At 45.0% G+C, this 18,211-nt stretch overlaps 3 protein-coding genes across 3 annotated transcripts in view; 1 reads left to right on the forward strand and 2 right to left on the reverse strand.

Moving 5' to 3' along the window:
* Positions 1-2,606, reverse strand: part of LOC120035905 (zinc finger CW-type PWWP domain protein 1-like) — a 37,826-nt gene extending 35,220 nt beyond the window's left edge. Inside the window, exon 1 of the mRNA XM_038982371.1 lies at positions 2,453-2,606. Coding sequence (XP_038838299.1) covers positions 2,453-2,594 — 142 coding nt within the window. The 5' untranslated portion in view covers positions 2,595-2,606. The remainder of the gene's footprint in view (positions 1-2,452) is intronic.
* A 7,085-nt stretch (positions 2,607-9,691) lies between these two features.
* On the reverse strand, positions 9,692-12,035 carry LOC120035906 (nucleolar protein 58-like). Its single transcript, XM_038982372.1, has 2 exons — positions 11,885-12,035; positions 9,692-11,497 (listed from the first exon to the last, which is right to left on the reverse strand). Exons 1-2 carry the CDS (start codon positions 11,898-11,900, stop codon positions 10,941-10,943), a joined length of 573 nt encoding a protein of 190 aa, XP_038838300.1. The 5' UTR covers positions 11,901-12,035; the 3' UTR covers positions 9,692-10,940.
* A 2,194-nt stretch (positions 12,036-14,229) lies between these two features.
* Positions 14,230-17,601, forward strand: LOC120035907 (7SK snRNA methylphosphate capping enzyme-like). Its single transcript, XM_038982373.1, has 2 exons — positions 14,230-14,392; positions 15,175-17,601. The coding sequence occupies exon 2, from the start codon at positions 15,223-15,225 to the stop codon at positions 17,236-17,238; it is 2,016 nt and encodes a 671-aa protein (XP_038838301.1). The 5' UTR covers positions 14,230-14,392; positions 15,175-15,222; the 3' UTR covers positions 17,239-17,601.
* The last annotated feature ends 610 nt before the right edge of the window (positions 17,602-18,211 follow it).

Below are 18,211 nucleotides of genomic sequence, written 5' to 3' on the forward strand. Positions count from 1 at the left end.
ACAGTTGATGTGGTTGTATTAGTTACCCACCCAGACAGTTGATGTGGTTGTGGTAGTGTTAGTTAGTTACCCACCCAGACAGTTGATGTGGTTGTGGTAGTGTTAGTTAGTTACCCAGACAGTTGATGTGGTTGTGGTTGTGTTAGTTACCCAGACAGTTGATGTGGTTGTGGTAGTGTTAGTTAGTTACCCAGACAGTTGATGTGGTTGTGGTTGTGTTAGTTAGTTAGTTACCCAGACAGTTGATGTGGTTGTGTTAGTTAGTTACCCAGATAGTTGATGTGGTTGTATTAGTTACCCACCCAGACAGTTGATGTGGTTGTGGTAGTGTTAGTTAGTTACCCACCCAGACAGTTGATGTGGTTGTGGTTGTGTTAGTTAGTTACCCACCCAGACAGTTGATGTGGTTGTGGTAGTGTTAGTTAGTTACCCAGACAGTTGATGTGGTTGTGGTAGTGTTAGTTAGTTACCCAGACAGTTGATGTGGTTGTGGTAGTGGTAGTTAGTTACCCAGACAGTTGATGTGGTTGTGGTAGTGTTAGTTAGTTACCCAGACAGTTGATGTGGTTGTGGTTGTGTTAGTTACCCAGACAGTTGATGTGGTTGTGGTTGTGTTAGTTAGTTACCCACCCAGACAGTTGATGTGGTTGTGTTAGTTAGTTACCCAGACAGTTGATGTGGTTGTGTTAGTTAGTTACCCAGACAGTTGATGTGGTTGTGTTAGTTAGTTACCCAGACAGTTGATGTGGTTGTGGTTGTGTTAGTTACCCACCCAGACAGTTGATGTGGTTGTGGTAGTGGTAGTTAGTTACCCAGACAGTTGATGTGGTTGTGGTTGTGTTAGTTACCCAGACAGTTGATGTGGTTGTGTTAGTTACCCAGACAGTTGATGTGGTTGTGGTAGTGTTAGTTAGTTACCCAGACAGTTGATGTGGTTGTGTTAGTGTTAGTTAGTTACCCAGACAGTTGATGTGGTTGTGTTAGTTACCCAGACAGTTGATGTGGTTGTGGTAGTGTTAGTTAGTTACCCAGACAGTTGATGTGGTTGTGTTAGTTAGTTACCCAGACAGTTGATGTGGTTGTGGTTGTGTTAGTTAGTTACCCAGACAGTTGATGTGGTTGTGTTAGTTACCCACCCAGACAGTTGATGTGGTTGTGGTAGTGTTAGTTACCCACCCAGACAGTTGATGTGGTTGTGGTAGTGTTAGTTACCCACCCAGACAGTTGATGTGGTTGTGGTAGTGTTAGTTAGTTACCCAGACAGTTGATGTGGTTGTGGTAGTGTTAGTTAGTTACCCAGACAGTTGATGTGGTTGTGTTAGTTACCCACCCAGACAGTTGATGTGGTTGTGTTAGTTACCCACCCAGACAGTTGATGTGGTTGTGTTAGTTACCCACCCAGACAGTTGATGTGGTTGTGGTAGTGTTAGTTAGTTACCCAGACAGTTGATGTGGTTGTGTTAGTTACCCACCCAGACAGTTGATGTGGTTGTGGTTGTGTTAGTGAGTTACCCAGACAGTTGATGTGGTTGTGTTAGTTAGTTACCCAGACAGTTGATGTGGTTGTGTTAGTTACCCAGACAGTTGATGTGGTTGTGTTAGTTAGTTACCCAGACAGTTGATGTGGTAGTGTTAGTTAGTTACCCAGACAGTTGATGTGGTTGTGGTAGTGTTAGTTAGTTACCCACCCAGACAGTTGATGTAGTTGTGTTAGTGAGTTACCCAGACAGTTGATGTAGTTGTGGTAGTGTTAGTTAGTTACCCAGACAGTTGATGTGGTTGTGGTAGTGTTAGTTAGTTACCCAGACAGTTGATGTGGTTGTGTTAGTTACCCAGACAGTTGATGTGGTTGTGGTTGTGTTAGTTAGTTACCCAGACAGTTGATGTGGTTGTGTTAGTTACCCAGACAGTTGATGTGGTTGTGGTAGTGTTAGTTAGTTACCCAGACAGTTGATGTGGTTGTGTTAGTTACCCAGACAGTTGATGTGGTTGTGGTTGTGTTAGTTAGTTACCCAGACAGTTGATGTGGTTGTGTTAGTTAGTTACCCAGACAGTTGATGTGGTTGTGTTAGTTACCCACCCAGACAGTTGATGTGGTAGTGTTAGTTACCCACCCAGACAGTTGATGTAGTTGTGTTAGTTACCCAGACAGTTGATGTGGTTGTGTTAGTTACCCAGACAGTTGATGTAGTTGTGTTAGTGAGTTACCCAGACAGTTGATGTGGTTGTGTTAGTTAGTTACCCAGACAGTTGATGTGGTAGTGTTAGTTACCCACCCAGACAGTTGATGTGGTTGTGTTAGTTACCCACCCAGACAGTTGATGTGGTTGTGTTAGTTACCCAGACAGTTGATGTAGTTGTGTTAGTGAGTTACCCAGACAGTTGATGTGGTTGTGTTAGTTAGTTACCCAGACAGTTGATGTGGTTGTGGTAGTGTTAGTTAGTTACCCACCCAGACAGTTGTCTACAGGTGTCTCCAAAGCCGTAGCACTATCAAATATATCCTCATACTGACTGTCTGTTAGAGGGAGCACCTGGAGGGAGGAGAGAGAGAACTTTACAGGTTTGGTGCACTGATTAATAAGTGAGTGCATATGCTCCTCATCGTCATGGTAATCCTAACAAATGCTAACCTAACAGACTTCTACATAGGCATGCTAATGCCAACTGTTTTTAATGGGCAGAACTGTGATCAATTGTGTGCATCCTCAACTCAGAGGAGAGAGAGTGAAAAAAAGATGGGACAGGAGGGAGAGAGAAAGGGAAGTAGAGAGAGAGAGGCCAGGAAGAAGGAGGGAGGGCCATCAAATAATTGGCATATACACTATCGTTCAAAAGTTTGGGGTCACTTAGAATTGTCCTTGTTTTTGAAAGAAAAGCTAATTTTTTGTCCATTAAAATAACATCAAACTGATCAGAAATACAGCGTAGACATTGTTAATGTTGTAATTGACTATTGTAGCTGGAAACTGATTTTGAATGGAACAAGCCTACCAGAGGAGCTAAATCACTTCTATGCTCGCTTCGAGGCAAGCAACACTGAGGCATGCATGAGAGCATCAGCTGTTCCAGGCGACTGTGTGATCACGCTCTCCGTAGGCGACGTGAGTAAGTGTCTGGCAAGTGTCTTCACTGACATTTTCAACCTGTCCTGGATGAGCCTGTAATACCTACATGTTTCAAGCAGACCACCATAGTCCCTGTGCCCAAAAACACTAAGGTAACCTGCCTAAATGAATACCAATCCGTAGCACTCACGTCTGTAGACATGAACTGCTTTGAAAGGCTGGTCATGGCTCACATCAACACCATCATCCCAGAAACCCTAGATCCACTCCAATTTACATACCACCCCAACAGATCCACAGATGATGCAATCTCTATTGCACTCAACACTGCCCTTTCCCACCTGGACAAAAGGAACACCTACGTGAGAATGCTGTTCATTGACTACAGCTCAGCGTTCAACACCATAGTGCCCACAAAGCTCATCACTAAGCTAAGGACCCTGGGACTAAACACCTCCCTCTGCAGCTGGATCCTGGACTTCATGACGGGCCGCCCCCAGGTGGTGAGATTAGGTAACAACACACGCTGATCGTCAACACGGGGACGTATTACTACTGGCTAAGTAAGGCCTACTAACTGTTTTAGTACTGGCTACGTAAGGCCTACTAACTGTATGACTACTGGCTAATTAAGGCCCTACTAACTGTATTACTACTGGCTAAGTAAGGTCTACTAACTGTTTTAGTACTGGCTACGTAAGGCCTACTAACTGTATTACTACTGGCTACGTAAGGCCTACTAACAGTATTACTAGTGGCTAAGTAAGGTATACTAACTGTATTACTACTGGCTAAGTAAGGCCTACCAGCTGTATTACTACTGGCTACGTAAGGCCTACTAACTGTATTACTACTGGCTACGTAAAGCCTACTAACAGTATTACTACTGGCTAAGTAAGGCCTACTAACTGTATTACTACTGGCTAAGTAAGGCCTACCAGCTGTATTACTACTGGCTAAGTAAGGCCTACCAGCTGTATTACTACTGGCTAAGTAAGGCCTACTCACTGTATTACTACTGGCTAAGTAAGGCCTACTAACTGTTTACTACTGGCTAAGTAAGGCCTACCAGCTGTATTACTACTGGCTAAGTAAGGCCTACTAACTGTATTACTACTGGCTAAGTAAGGCCTACTAACAGTATTACTACTGGCTAAGTAAGGCCTACTAACTGTATTACTACTGGCTAATTAAGGCCAACTAACTGTATTACTACTGGCTAATTAAGGTCCTACTAACTGTATTACTACTGGCTAAGTAAGGCCTACTAACTGTATTACTACTGGCTAATTAAGGCCTACTAACTGTATTACTACTGGCTAAGTAAGGTCTACTAACTGTATTACTATTGGCTAAGTAAGGTCTACTAACTGTATTACTATTGGCTGAGTAAGGCCTACTAACTGTTTGCTACTGGCTACGTAAGGCCTACTAACTGTATTACTACTGGCTAAGTAAGGCCTACTAACTGTATTACTACTGGCTAAGTAAGGCCTAGCAACTGTATTACTACTGGCTAAGTAAGGTCTACTAACTGTATTACTACTGGCTAAGTAAGGCCTACTAACTGTTTGCTACTGGCTACGTAAGGCCTACTAACTGTATTACTACTGGCTAATTAAGGCCTACTAACTGTATTACTACTGGCTAAGTAAGGTCTACTAACTGTATTACTACTGGCTATAAGGCCTACCAGCTGTATTACTACTGGCTAATTAAGGTCCTACTAACTGTTTGCTACTGGCTACGTAAGGCCTACTAACTGTATTAGTACTGGCTACGTAAGGCCTACTAACTGTTTTAGTACTGGCTACGTAAGGCCTACTAACTGTATGACTACTGGCTAATTAAGGCCCTACTAACTGTTTGCTACTGGCTAAGTAAGGCCTACTAACTGTATTACTACTGGCTAAGTAAGGCCTACTAACTGTTTACTACTGGCTAAGTAAGGCCTACTAACTGTATGACTACTGGCTAAGTAAGGCCTACTAACTGTATTACTACTGGCTAAGTAAGGCCTACCAGCTGTATTACTACTGGCTAAGTAAGGCCTACTAACTGTATTACTACTGGCTAAGTAAGACCTACTAACTGTATTACTACTGGCTAATTAAGGTCCTACTAACTGTTTACTACTGGCTAAGTAAGGTCTACTAACTGTATTACTACTGGCTAAGTAAGGTCTACTAACTGTATTACTAGTGGCTAAGTAAGGCCTACTAACTGTATTACTACTGGCTAAGTAAGGCCTACTAACTGTTTTAGTACTGGCTAAGTAAGGCCTACTAACTGTATTACTACTGGCTAAGTAAGGCCTACTAACTGTATTACTACTGGCTAAGTAAGGTCTACTAACTGTATTACTACTGGCTAAGTAAGGTCTACTAACTGTATTACTACTGGCTAAGTAAGGCCTACTAACTGTATTACTACTGGCTAAGTAAGGCCTACTAACTGTATTACTACTGGCTAAGTAAGACCTACTAACTGTATTACTACTGGCTAATTAAGGTCCTACTAACTCTTTACTACTGGCTAAGTAAGGCCTACTAACTGTATTACTACTGGCTAAGTAAGACCTACTAACTGTATTACTACTGGCTAAGTAAGGCCTACTAACTGTATTACTACTGGCTAAGTAAGGTCTACTAACTGTATTACTACTGGCTAATTAAGGCCTACTAACTGTATTACTACTGGCTAAGTAAGGCCTACCAGCTGTATTACTACTGGCTAAGTAAGGCCTACTAACTGTATTACTACTGGCTACGTAAGGCCTACCAGCTGTATTACTACTGGCTAAGTAAGGCCTACCAGCTGTATTACTACTGGCTAAGTAAGGCCTACTCACTGTATTACTACTGGCTAAGTAAGGCCTACCAGCTGTATTACTACTGGCTACGTAAGGCCTACTAACTGTATTACTACTGGCTAAGTAAGGCCTAGCAGCTGTATTACTACTGGCTAAGTAAGGCCTACTAACTGTATTACTACTGGCTAAGTAAGGCCTACTAACTGTATTACTACTGGCTAAGTAAGGACTACTAACTGTTTACTACTGGCTAAGTAAGGCCTACTAACTGTATTACTACTGGCTAAGTAAGGCCTACCAGCTGTATTACTACTGGCTAATTAAGGCCTACTAACTGTTTTAGTACTGGCTACGTAAAGCCTACTAACTGTATTACTACTGGCTAAGTAAGGCCTACTAACTGTATTACTACTGGCTAAGTAAGGCCTACTAACTGTTTTAGTACTGGCTACGTAAGGCCTACTAACTGTATGACTACTGGCTAATTAAGGTCCTACTAACTGTTTGCTACTGGCTAAGTAAGGCCTACTAACTGTTTTAGTACTGGCTAAGTAAGGTCTACTAACTGTATTACTACTGGCTAAGTAAGGTCTACTAACTGTATTACTACTGGCTAAGTAAGGCCTACCAGCTGTATTACTTCTGGCTAAGTAAGGAACACTAACTGTTTTACTACTGGCTAAGTAAGGTCTACTAACCGTATTACTACTGGCTAAGTAAGGTCTACTAACTGTATTACTACGGGCTAAGTAAGGCCTACCAGCTGTATTACTACTGGCTAAGTCAGGCCTACTAACTGTATTACTATTGGCTAAGTAAGGCCTACTAACTGTTTACTACTGGCTAAGTAAGGCCTACTAACTGTATTACTAGTGGCTAAGTAAGGCCTACTAACTGTTTACTACTGGCTAAGTAAGGTCTACTAACTGTATTACTACTGGCTAAGTAAGGTCTACTAACTGTATTACTACTGGCTAAGTAAGGCCTACCAGCTGTATTACTACTGGCTAAGTAAGGCCTACTAACTGTATTACTACTGGCTAAGTAAGGCCTACCAGCTGTATTACTACTGGCTAAGTAAGGCCTACTAACTGTATTACTACTGGCTAAATAAGGTCTACTAACTGTATTACTACTGGCTAAGTAAGGTCTACTAACTGTATTACTACTGGCTAAGTAAGGCCTACTAACTGTTTACTACTGGCTAAGTAAGGCCTACCAGCTGTATTACTACTGGCTAAGTAAGGCCTACTAACTGTTTTAGTACTGGCTAAGTAAGGTCTACTAACTGTATTACTACTGGCTAAGTAAGGTCTACTAACTGTATTACTACGGGCTAAGTAAGGCCTACCAGCTGTATTACTACTGGCTAAGTAAGGTCTACTAACTGTATTACTACTGGCTAAGTAAGGCCTACTAACTGTATTACTATTGGCTAAGTAAGGCCTACTAACTGTTTACTACTGGCTAAGTAAGGCCTACTAACTGTATTACAACTGGCTAATTAAGGTCCTACTAACTGTTTTACTACTGGCTAAGTAAGGCCTACTAACTGTATTACTATTGGCTAAGTAAGGCCTACTAACTGTTTACTACTGGCTAAGTAAGGCCTACTAACTGTATTACTATTGGCTAAGTAAGGCCTACTAACTGTTTACTACTGGCTAAGTAAGGCCTACTAACTGTATTACAACTGGCTAATTAAGGTCCTACTAACTGTTTTACTACTGGCTAAGTAAGGCCTACCAGCTGTATTACTACTGGCTAAGTAAGGCCTACTAACTGTATTACTACTGGCTAAGTAAGGCCTACCAGCTGTATTACTACTGGCTAAGTAAGGCCTACTAACTGTATTACTACTGGCTAAGTAAGGCCTACCAGCTGTATTACTACTGGCTAAGTAAGGCCTACTAACTTTATTACTACTGGCTAAGTAAGGCCTACTAACTGTATTACTACTGGCTAATTAAGGCCTACTAACTGTTTTAGTACTGGCTACGTAAGGCCTACTAACTGTATGACTACTGGCTAATTAAGGTCCTACTAACTGTTTGCTACTGGCTAAGTAAGGCCTACTAACGGTTTTAGTACTGGCTAAGTAAGGCCTACTAACTGTATGACTACTGGCTAATTAAGGTCCTACTAACTGTTTGCTACTGGCTAAGTAAGGCCTACTAACTGTATTACTAGTGGCTAAGTAAGGCCTACTAACTGTATTACTACTGGCTAAGTAAGGTCTACTAACTGTATTACTACTGGCTAAGTAAGGTCTACTAACTGTATTACTACTGGCTAAGTAAGGCCTACCAGCTGTATTACTACTGGCTAAGTAAGGTCTACTAACTGTATTACTACTGGCTAAGTAAGGCCTACCAGCTGTATTACTACTGGCTAAGTAAGGTCTACTAACTGTATTACTACTGGCTAAGTAAGGCCTACTAACTGTATTACTACTGGCTAAGTAAGGCCTACCAGCTGTATTACTACTGGCTAAGTAAGGCCTACTAACTGTATTACTACTGGCTAAATAAGGTCTACTAACTGTATTACTACTGGCTAATTAAGGTCCTACTAACTGTTTACTACTGGCTAAGTAAGGTCTACTAACTGTATTACTACTGGCTAAGTAAGGCCTACCAGCTGTATTACTACTGGCTAATTAAGGCCTACTAACTGTTTTAGTACTGGCTACGTAAGGCCTACTAACTGTATTACTACTGGCTAAGTAAGGCCTACTAACTGTATTACTACTGGCTAATTAAGGCCTACTAACTGTTTTAGTACTGGCTACGTAAGGCCTACTAACTGTATGACTACTGGCTAATTAAGGTCCTACTAACTGTTTGCTACTGGCTAAGTAAGGCCTACTAACTGTTTTAGTACTGGCTAAGTAAGGCCTACTAACTGTATGACTACTGGCTAATTAAGGTCCTACTAACTGTTTGCTACTGGCTAAGTAAGGCCTACTAACTGTATTACTACTGGCTAAGTAAGGTCTACTAACTGTATTACTAGTGGCTAAGTAAGGCCTACTAACTGTTTTAGTACTGGCTAAGTAAGGTCTACTAACTGTATTACTACTGGCTAAGTAAGGTCTACTAACTGTATTACTACTGGCTAAGTAAGGTCTACTAACTGTATTACTACGGGCTAAGTAAGGCCTACCAGCTGTATTACTACTGGCTAAGTAAGGTCTACTAACTGTATTACTACTGGCTAAGTAAGGTCTACTAACTGTATTACTACTGGCTAAGTAAGGCCTACCAGCTGTATTACTACTGGCTAAGTAAGGTCTACTAACTGTATTACTACTGGCTAAGTAAGGCCTACTAACTGTATTACTATTGGCTAAGTAAGGCCTACTAACTGTTTACTACTGGCTAAGTAAGGCCTACTAACTGTATTACTATTGGCTAAGTAAGGCCTACTAACTGTTTACTACTGGCTAAGTAAGGCCTACTAACTGTATTACAACTGGCTAATTAAGGTCCTACTAACTGTTTTACTACTGGCTAAGTAAGGCCTACCAGCTGTATTACTACTGGCTAAGTAAGGCCTACTAACTGTATTACTACTGGCTAAGTAAGGCCTACCAGCTGTATTACTACTGGCTAAGTAAGGCCTACTAACTGTATTACTACTGGCTAAGTAAGGCCTACCAGCTGTATTACTACTGGCTAAGTAAGGCCTACTAACTTTATTACTACTGGCTAAGTAAGGCCTACCAGCTGTATTACTACTGGCTAAGTAAGGCCTACTAACTGTATTACTACTGGCTAAATAAGGTCTACTAACTGTATTACTACTGGCTAATTAAGGTCCTACTAACTGTTTACTACTGGCTAAGTAAGGTCTACTAACTGTATTACTACTGGCTAAGTAAGGCCTACCAGCTGTATTACTACTGGCTAATTAAGGCCTACTAACTGTTTTAGTACTGGCTACGTAAGGCCTACTAACTGTATTACTACTGGCTAAGTAAGGCCTACTAACTGTATTACTACTGGCTAATTAAGGCCTACTAACTGTTTTAGTACTGGCTACGTAAGGCCTACTAACTGTATGACTACTGGCTAATTAAGGTCCTACTAACTGTTTGCTACTGGCTAAGTAAGGCCTACTAACTGTTTTAGTACTGGCTAAGTAAGGCCTACTAACTGTATGACTACTGGCTAATTAAGGTCCTACTAACTGTTTGCTACTGGCTAAGTAAGGCCTACTAACTGTATTACTAGTGGCTAAGTAAGGCCTACTAACTGTATTACTACTGGCTAAGTAAGGTCTACTAACTGTATTACTACTGGCTAAGTAAGGTCTACTAACTGTATTACTACTGGCTAAGTAAGGCCTACCAGCTGTATTACTTCTGGCTAAGTAAGGAACACTAACTGTTTTAGTACTGGCTACGTAAGGCCTACTAACTGTATTACTACTGGCTAAGTAAGGCCTACTAACTGTTTTAGTACTGGCTAATTAAGGTCCTACTAACTGTTTGCTACTGGCTAAGTAAGGCCTACTAACTGTATTACTACTGGCTAAGTAAGGTCTACTAACTGTATTACTACTGGCTAAGTAAGGCCTACCAGCTGTATTACTTCTGGCTAAGTAAGGAACACTAACTGTTTTAGTACTGGCTACGTAAGGCCTACTAACTGTATTACTACTGGCTAAGTAAGGCCTACTAACTGTTTTAGTACTGGCTAATTAAGGTCCTACTAACTGTTTGCTACTGGCTAAGTAAGGCCTACTAACTGTATTACTACTGGCTAAGTAAGGCCTACTAACTGTTTGCTACTGGCTAAGTAAGGTCTACTAACTGTATGACTACTGGCTAAGTAAGGCCTACTAACTGTTTTAGTACTGGCTAATTAAGGTCCTACTAACTGTTTGCTACTGGCTAAGTAAGGCCTACTAACTGTATTACTACTGGCTAAGTAAGGCCTACTAACTGTTTTAGTACTGGCTAAGTAAGGTCTACTAACTGTTTTACTACTGGCTAAGTAAGGTCTACTAACTATTACTACTGGCTAAGTAAGGCCTACCAGCTGTATTACTTCTGGCTAAGTAAGGAACACTAACTGTATTCCACACACTACCTTCTTATTGCTCTCTGTCTCATCCCTCTGTCTCTTCTTTTTCATCTCTTTCCCTTCCTTTCTGACCTTCTCATTCTCTTTCTTCTTCTTTTTCACATTCATTCTCTCCTTCCCTTGATCTGTTTCCTTACTGGATTGGTCTTCCTCCTTATTTTTCTGTTTTTTATTCTCCTTCGCTCCCTCTCCTCCTCCTCTCTCTCCCTCTTTACCTTCCTGTTGTTGGGGAACCCCTTCATCGGCAGCCCTAGCTTTTTCTGTATCTGGCATCTTCTTCTTCCCTTCTTTCTTCATCCGTTCTCCTCTTTTCTTCTCTAACCCAGATGCCTTACCCTTGCTCTCTACTCCTCTCTCTCCTTCACATGATCCTCCTGTCTTCTTTCCTACATCAATGTTTATCTCCTTATTTCCACCCCCCTCTTCTTTCCACTTATTCTCACTCTTTTTCACCTCTCCTTTCTCTCCATGCCCTGGCTTCTTCTCACGGGGCACCAGCGGGGCAAACTTCGCCTTCTCTTTCTGACCTGTGTAACGTTACCAAAGACATGTCATGATGCAGTCTGTCAACATGTCGACAAAGCCAAAGCTAGCCAAGTTAGCAATGTAGTTAGATATGTAATTAACTGCTAGAAAATTAGCTAGCTAGTTACATAAAGTTAGCAACAATCCTTGACTAACTTAGCTAGCTAACGGAAAGTTACCTAGCCAAAGGACTAACGTTAACGACGTTAACGTAGCTAAACTGAAAGCTATCTATTTAGCAAGCTGGCTCACGTTATCTTGCTAACTTTCTAACGTTAACGTTAGCTAGCAAGCAAACTAGATGCCGAATGTAGCTAATAGTTAGCTAACGGCATCTAGCTAGCTGGCTATCTATCGTCACACTGACCAAGCTAACGTTTGCTATTTACCCGCAACTGTTTCCATTTTCCTTAAGTGAGATGTATCTTTGGTGTAGCTCGCCTTTCCAGTTAAACACCGGTAAATAATCTCGTATTTTACCTACGTAGCGGTTAACTGTTGTATTATGAAAGTCGTAGTGTGAGGTGGTTTTGTGTAGCCAGCTAGCACCGCAACTGTTGTCTGGTCTCGCGATGGTTTTACCGCCACTTCTGTGAGCGTTCTGTTTGGCCAGTTCCGTGGGCAGTGCCCACTCTGTGGACGTTGTCATGGGCAGTGCCCACTCTGTGGACGTTGTCATGGGCAGTGCCCACTCTGTGGAGGTTGTCATGGGCAGTGCTCACTCTGTGGACGTTGTCATGGGCAGTGCCCACTCTGTGGACGTTGTCATGGGCAGTGCCCACTCTGTGGAGGTTGTCATGGGCAGTGCTCACTCTGTGGACGTTGTCATGGGCAGTGCCCACTCTGTGGACGTTGTCATGGGCAGTGCCCACTCTGTGGACGTTGTCATGGGCAGTGCCCACTCTGTGGACGTTGTCATGGGCAGTGCCCACTCTGTGGACGTTGTTTATGGGCAGTGCCCACTCTGTGGACGTTGTCATGGGCAGTGCCCACTCTGTGGACGTTGCTATGCTTTGTAGTTTGGCCAGTTCCGTGGGCAGTGCCCACTATGTGGACGTTGCTATGCTTTGTAGTTTGGCCAGTTTCGTGGACAGTGCCCACTATGTGGACGTTGCTATGCTTTGTAGTTTGGCCAGTTTCGTGGGCAGTGCCCATTCTGTGGACGTTGCTATGCTTTGTAGTTTGGCCAGTTCCGTGGGCAGTGCCCATTCTGTGGACGTTGCTATACTTTGTAGTTTGGCCAGTTCCGTGGGCAGTGCCCACTCTGTGGACGTTGCTATGCTTTGTAGTTTGGCCAGTTCCGTGGGCAGTGCCCACTCTGTGGACGTTGCTATCCTTTGTAGTTTGGCCAGTTTCGTGGGCAGTGCCCACTCTGTGGACGTTGCTATGCTTTGTAGTTTGGCCAGTTTCGTGGGCAGTGCCCAGTCTGTGGACGTTGCTATGCTTTGTAGTTTGGCCAGTTTTGTGGGCAGTGCCCATTCTGTGGATGTTGCTATGCTTTGTAGTTTAGCCAGTTTCGTGGGCAGTGCCCATTCTGTGGATGTTGCTATGCTTTGTAGTTTGGCCAGTTTCGTGGGCAGTGCCCATTCTGTGGATGTTGCTATGCTTTGTAGTTTGGCCAGTTTCGTAGGCAGTGCCCATTCTGTTGATGTTGCTATGCTTTGTAGTTTGGCCAGTTTTGTGGGCAGTGCCCACTCTGTGGATGTTGCTATGCTTTGTAGTTTGGCCAGTTTCGTGGGCAGTGCCCATTCTGTGGATGTTGCTATGCTTTGTAGTTTGGCCAGTTTCGTGGGCAGTGCCCATTCTGTGGATGTTGCTATGCTTTGTAGTTTGGCCAGTTTCGTGGGCAGTGCCCAGTCTGTGGATTGTTGCTATGCTTTGTAGTTTGGCCAGTTTTGTGGGCAGTGCCCATTCTGTGGATGTTGCTATGCTTTGTAGTTTGGCCAGTTTCGTGGGCAGTGCCCAGTCTGTGGATGTTGCTATGCTTTGTAGTTGACCTAGTTTCATGTGGGATTATGGTGACTGGATGGGTTCAGTAAAGACTACGTTTTCCGAGTTAGGCAACTTTTCAACCCGTTGTGTGCAAAACGTTCACTGTTTTGTCGTGTGTTCTGGCAGGTATTGAAAAAATACATTACCCATAAGCCGTGTTCCTTACACATGGGCAAGATGCGGGAGGGGGGGTGGGTGGGGGAGGGGAACCGCTTAATATAAGACACATCTTTGTTGTCTATCGTTACCAAATATGCCCTCTTTCATACTATTGACTAGTTTAACTGGTGGGGGTATTCATAAACGATCTGCAGTAAAATATAGCTTTCGCTAACTGCCTTCTTGTTGACATGGGCTGGGGTGTCCGTTTCAGATCCCTGTTCTGTCGCTAACAAACAACTTCCTCGACACGCACAGACTGAACTAACACGGATCTGCGTGGTTCAGTCGGTGTCTGTATCAAATATAGCGTTGATTAACATAATTTAAACGTTTATTGGGCTAAATGACACGCCAAAATCGATGAGTTGACAATTCTGACAGGCAGAGGCGGGGATACCTCTCCTAAGAAGGCGGGACATAATCATATTTCCAAGCCGATGCTAAGATTCCATTGGTCGCTTTGAGGAGGTCGGGCCCCAGAGAGAACAGCTATTGGTCGGATAGTATGTCGCCCATGGCGTGTGTGTTTGCAGGGGCATATAAAGAGCGTGGCTCCGCTGTAACTCAGCGATAAATAGCTAAGCTCAAGCAGTTGTAGAAACGTTTCAGAGTTTAGAGAGCGAGAGAGAACTCAGTAGCTTACATACATACATACACACACACAGATAACTGATCAGACAGGACGACAAAAATGTAATGGTCTGACGCAAACGATTTTTTTTTCTTCGGAAGGGGTCTTTCATGTAGGTGTTATGATTTCGATCTGATTGTGTACTTTAGTAGGAAGTGCATGAGGTCAGGTTTACTCGCAGTAGGAGAACGTTAGGAAACCTCTCGCTAAGTCAGTTGATGGGTGTATTTTTGTTGTCTTTTTTAAAGCGTTCAGTGTCTCGGGGGAGGGAGCCGCCGTGGAGAGAGAAGGCGGGGAGAGAGAGCAGCTTCGGTCGGGGAAGGCAGTGTGTGTGTGTGTGTGTGTGTGTGTGAGGGGGGCCTGGCCGTTCGGCTGTCACTCATTGTGCGTGGTTGCGCGGTTTTCCACGCAGCTCGCGCTTCTGCTGAATTATTCATGAGAATGAGTGACGACTGAATCCGAGGACGTGTTTATGCAGATTAGCTGTTCTATTTCAATACGCGGGAGGCGGAGCCACGCACGGCACGTAGAGGGGGAGTGTGGGGTTGGAGAACTCTCACACCGCTCACAGAGCTTGGCCTGTTAGATAGTTTGGCTGTGCACCTTGTCTCTGTCTAGGCGTGAGAGCAGCGTGAGGAGAGACTGACAGTCAGAAAGAGAGAATTATACAAAAGTAACAGGTTTGGAGGGAAGTGTTTCATATGGCTGGCTCCCTGTTATCTTGTAAATAGTGCACTACTTCTGACTAGAGCCCTACGTGTGGCAGCTTGACTCAGTTCAAAAGTAGTGCACAAAAAGGGAACAGAGTGTCATTTGAGATACTGCCTTAGATCAGCTGTTTTTTAAAATCTGGTGTGTAAATGACCCTTAACTCCTCCCACTTCCTGTCTGTAGATCGATGCCATTGGCCGAGGCGCCTGCAGTGTCTCCCACAGGAAAAAGATGATCAGGATGTCATTGGACAAAGAGACTGTTCTACCGCGTGATGGGCGGGGCGACGCTGCTGTCCCAGAAGGCCCTGCGTCAGGAGGAGGAGGGGGGGAGGGGGGAGTGGACAGGGTGGGTGGGGTAATGATGTCCCCTCACCCTCCCTGTCTGGGACCAACCGGTTTCACCGGAAGTATGGTTCTAACGGAACAGCCACATCCCCACGGCCCCAAAACAAGAAGTACACACCCCCTAAAGACCAAAAACGGCCTTCAGCCCCCCCACAACAACCCCCAGGTCTTCCCTCCAGGACAGCAGCAGCGAATGGGGAAGCGGCGCTACTCCCTGGGCGGCAGCTTCAAGCACCCGGGCTTCGGGAAGCGTCGTCGCCGCGCCAACAGTGACAGTCAATCAGACCCCGTCCTTCCCTCCAACTTCCTGTTGGGCGGGAACATTTTCGACCCGCTGAACCTCAATTCTTTATTGGATGAGGAGGTGAGCCGCGCGCTGAATGCCGAGACGCCCAAGTCCTCACCCCTACCGGCCCGGGCCAGAGACCCTGTAGAGATCCTGGTACCGCGTGACATCACAGACCCCCTGAACCTGAAGAGTGGGGGAGGAGAGGAGGGGGGAGGGGTGCTGGTCTCCCCCATGAAAAACAGGAAGAGACACCGCAACCGTCACCACGGAGGAGGAGGAGGAGGAGGGGGGGCGCAGCCTGAACCCCCCATACAGGCTGAAGGGTCAAAGGTAGAAGTTGGGGGTGATTCAGGGACAGGAGGTGAGGTGTTAGCTCTGTTCCCTGCCAGCGTTAGCGTCAGTGTTACTGGTGAGCTAGCTGCAGTACCGGAGGTTCCCAAAGAGGGCCTCTCTGGAAGCGTAGTACCACAGTCTCCTCTGCCCTACGAACTCAACACCACCATCAACTGTCGGGATGAGGTAGTTCCGCCCATTCTGCCCCGGAGACACACCCACCCGCCACTTGGCTCCACCTCTAAACCCCGTCCCCAAGGCGACGGAGGCCATCGGCAGCGTAAACGGCGGCGTACCACCTCAACGAGGTCTGACCATTCGTCGGTTACTCCGACCCCCGCCCTCACCACTGCCCCACCCAACACCTTCCACACACCCCTGGTGCCAGGGTCAGGCCTCAGAGGTCAGATGTCAGGGTCAGTGGTGGTAGGTCAGCAGCAGGCCCAGAGCTCCTTCCACCACAAACCCCAGAAGAAGAAAAACAGGTTCCAGCACGGCAACTACAGCCGTTATTACGGCTACCACGGTTACTACGGTTACCGTGATGGGCAGGTGGGGCGGTTTGAGGACCCTCGTCTGGGCCTGCTTCGACCCGATTGGTTCAGAGGGAAGACGGTGCTGGACATTGGCTGCAGCACCGGTCACCTGACCCTGGCCATCGCACGCCACTTTAATCCGACCCACATCCTGGGTATTGATGTAGACGGGCGGCTGGTGCACGCCGCTAGGCAGAACATTCGCCACTTCCTGTCCGAACGACTCACACAGGACGCCAGGGGTAGGGAGGAGGGGATGGGGGAGAGAGGGGGAGAGAGTAAACAGAAAGCGGAGACCGCTGAGCAGAGTGAAGGAAGAACACAGAGCGGAACTAAGATGGCGTCCGGTACGGCTGAGAAGAAGATGGAGGAGGAGGAGGGTCAGAACGAGGAGTGTAGCGCTCTAGAGGAACTGAAGAGAACCCTGTCGTTGCTGTCGCCCTCGAGTGGCCCCCGGGGTGTAGGTCGCCCTCTCCCTCCGTTCCCCCTCTCCTTCAGGGTGTGTCGGGGTCCCATCGCTGCTCCCCCCCTCTTCCCCCCCTCCCCCCTGGCCCACGGAACACCTGGAACATTCCCCAACAACGTCTCCTTCATAACGGTAAGAGAGTGTGTGTGTGTGTGTGTGTGTGTGTGTGTGTGTGTGTGTGTGTGTGTGTGTGTGTGTGTGTGTGTGTGTGTGTGTGTGTTGATATGGTATGTCATAGGTGGACTTCATGAGCTGATAATAATATATGGGATTTAATGCGACTTTCTAAAAACCTGTACCGCAGAAAGAGAATTAAACAATAGAATTGAAATGTAAAGTACATAGCTTAGCTAGAGGTGAGTAAGAGGGCTGAGCTAAGCTGAGGGGAAAGCCAGACTGAACAGGTGGTATTTGAGCTGTTATAACATGTATATCCAGCCTCTATGAGCTGTTATAACATGTATAAGTAGTCTGAGTTTTCTGTGTTTCTGCTGTAAAGCTACTAGCCTCCATCTTATAGGACAAGATGGCCTCTCTGTCTGCCTCTGTCTGTGCTGGAAACCTGATGTTGAATTGTATTTTATTCCATGTTAAGCAGAAATGAGCCAGAATGCTGAATAAAATAATATATTAACTTTACCGGTTGTCTGTGTGGTTGGTCTTTTTGGAAGCGCTGGTTGTGCCTTCAGATTTCTGTCACCTGAAGCAGAACCATGTGAACACCAGCTGGGCTAGTGTTCATGTGTCTTGTTCTGATGTCTTGTTCATGTGTCTTGTTCATGTGTCTTGTTTAGGTGTCTTGTTCAGGTGTCTTGTTTAGGTGTCTTGTTTAGGTGTCTTGTTCAGGTGTCTTGTTTAGGTGTCTTGTTTAGGTGTCTTGTTTAGGTGTCTTGTTCAGGTGTCTTGTTCAGGTGTCTTGTTCAGGTGTCTTGTTTAGGTGTCTTGTTTAGGTGTCTTGTTCATGTGTCTTGTTCATGTGTCTTGTTCATGTGTCTTGTTTAGGTGTCTTGTTCATGTGTCTTGTTCTGATGTCTTGTTCAGGTGTCTTGTTTAGGTGTCTTGTTCAGGTGTCTTGTTCAGGTGTCTTGTTCAGGTGTCTTGTTCAGGTGTCTTGTTCAGGTGTCTTGTTCAGGTGTCTTGTTTAGGTGTCTTGTTCAGGTGTCTTGTTCAGGTGTCTTGTTCAGGTGTCTTGTTTAGGTGTCTTGTTCAGGTGTCTTGTTCAGGTGCTTCAGGTGATACACATCTTGAG

The sequence above is a fragment of the Salvelinus namaycush genome, unplaced genomic scaffold (genome assembly GCF_016432855.1).
Source record: "Salvelinus namaycush isolate Seneca unplaced genomic scaffold, SaNama_1.0 Scaffold1146, whole genome shotgun sequence".
NCBI classification, from domain to species: Eukaryota; Metazoa; Chordata; class Actinopteri; order Salmoniformes; family Salmonidae; genus Salvelinus; species Salvelinus namaycush.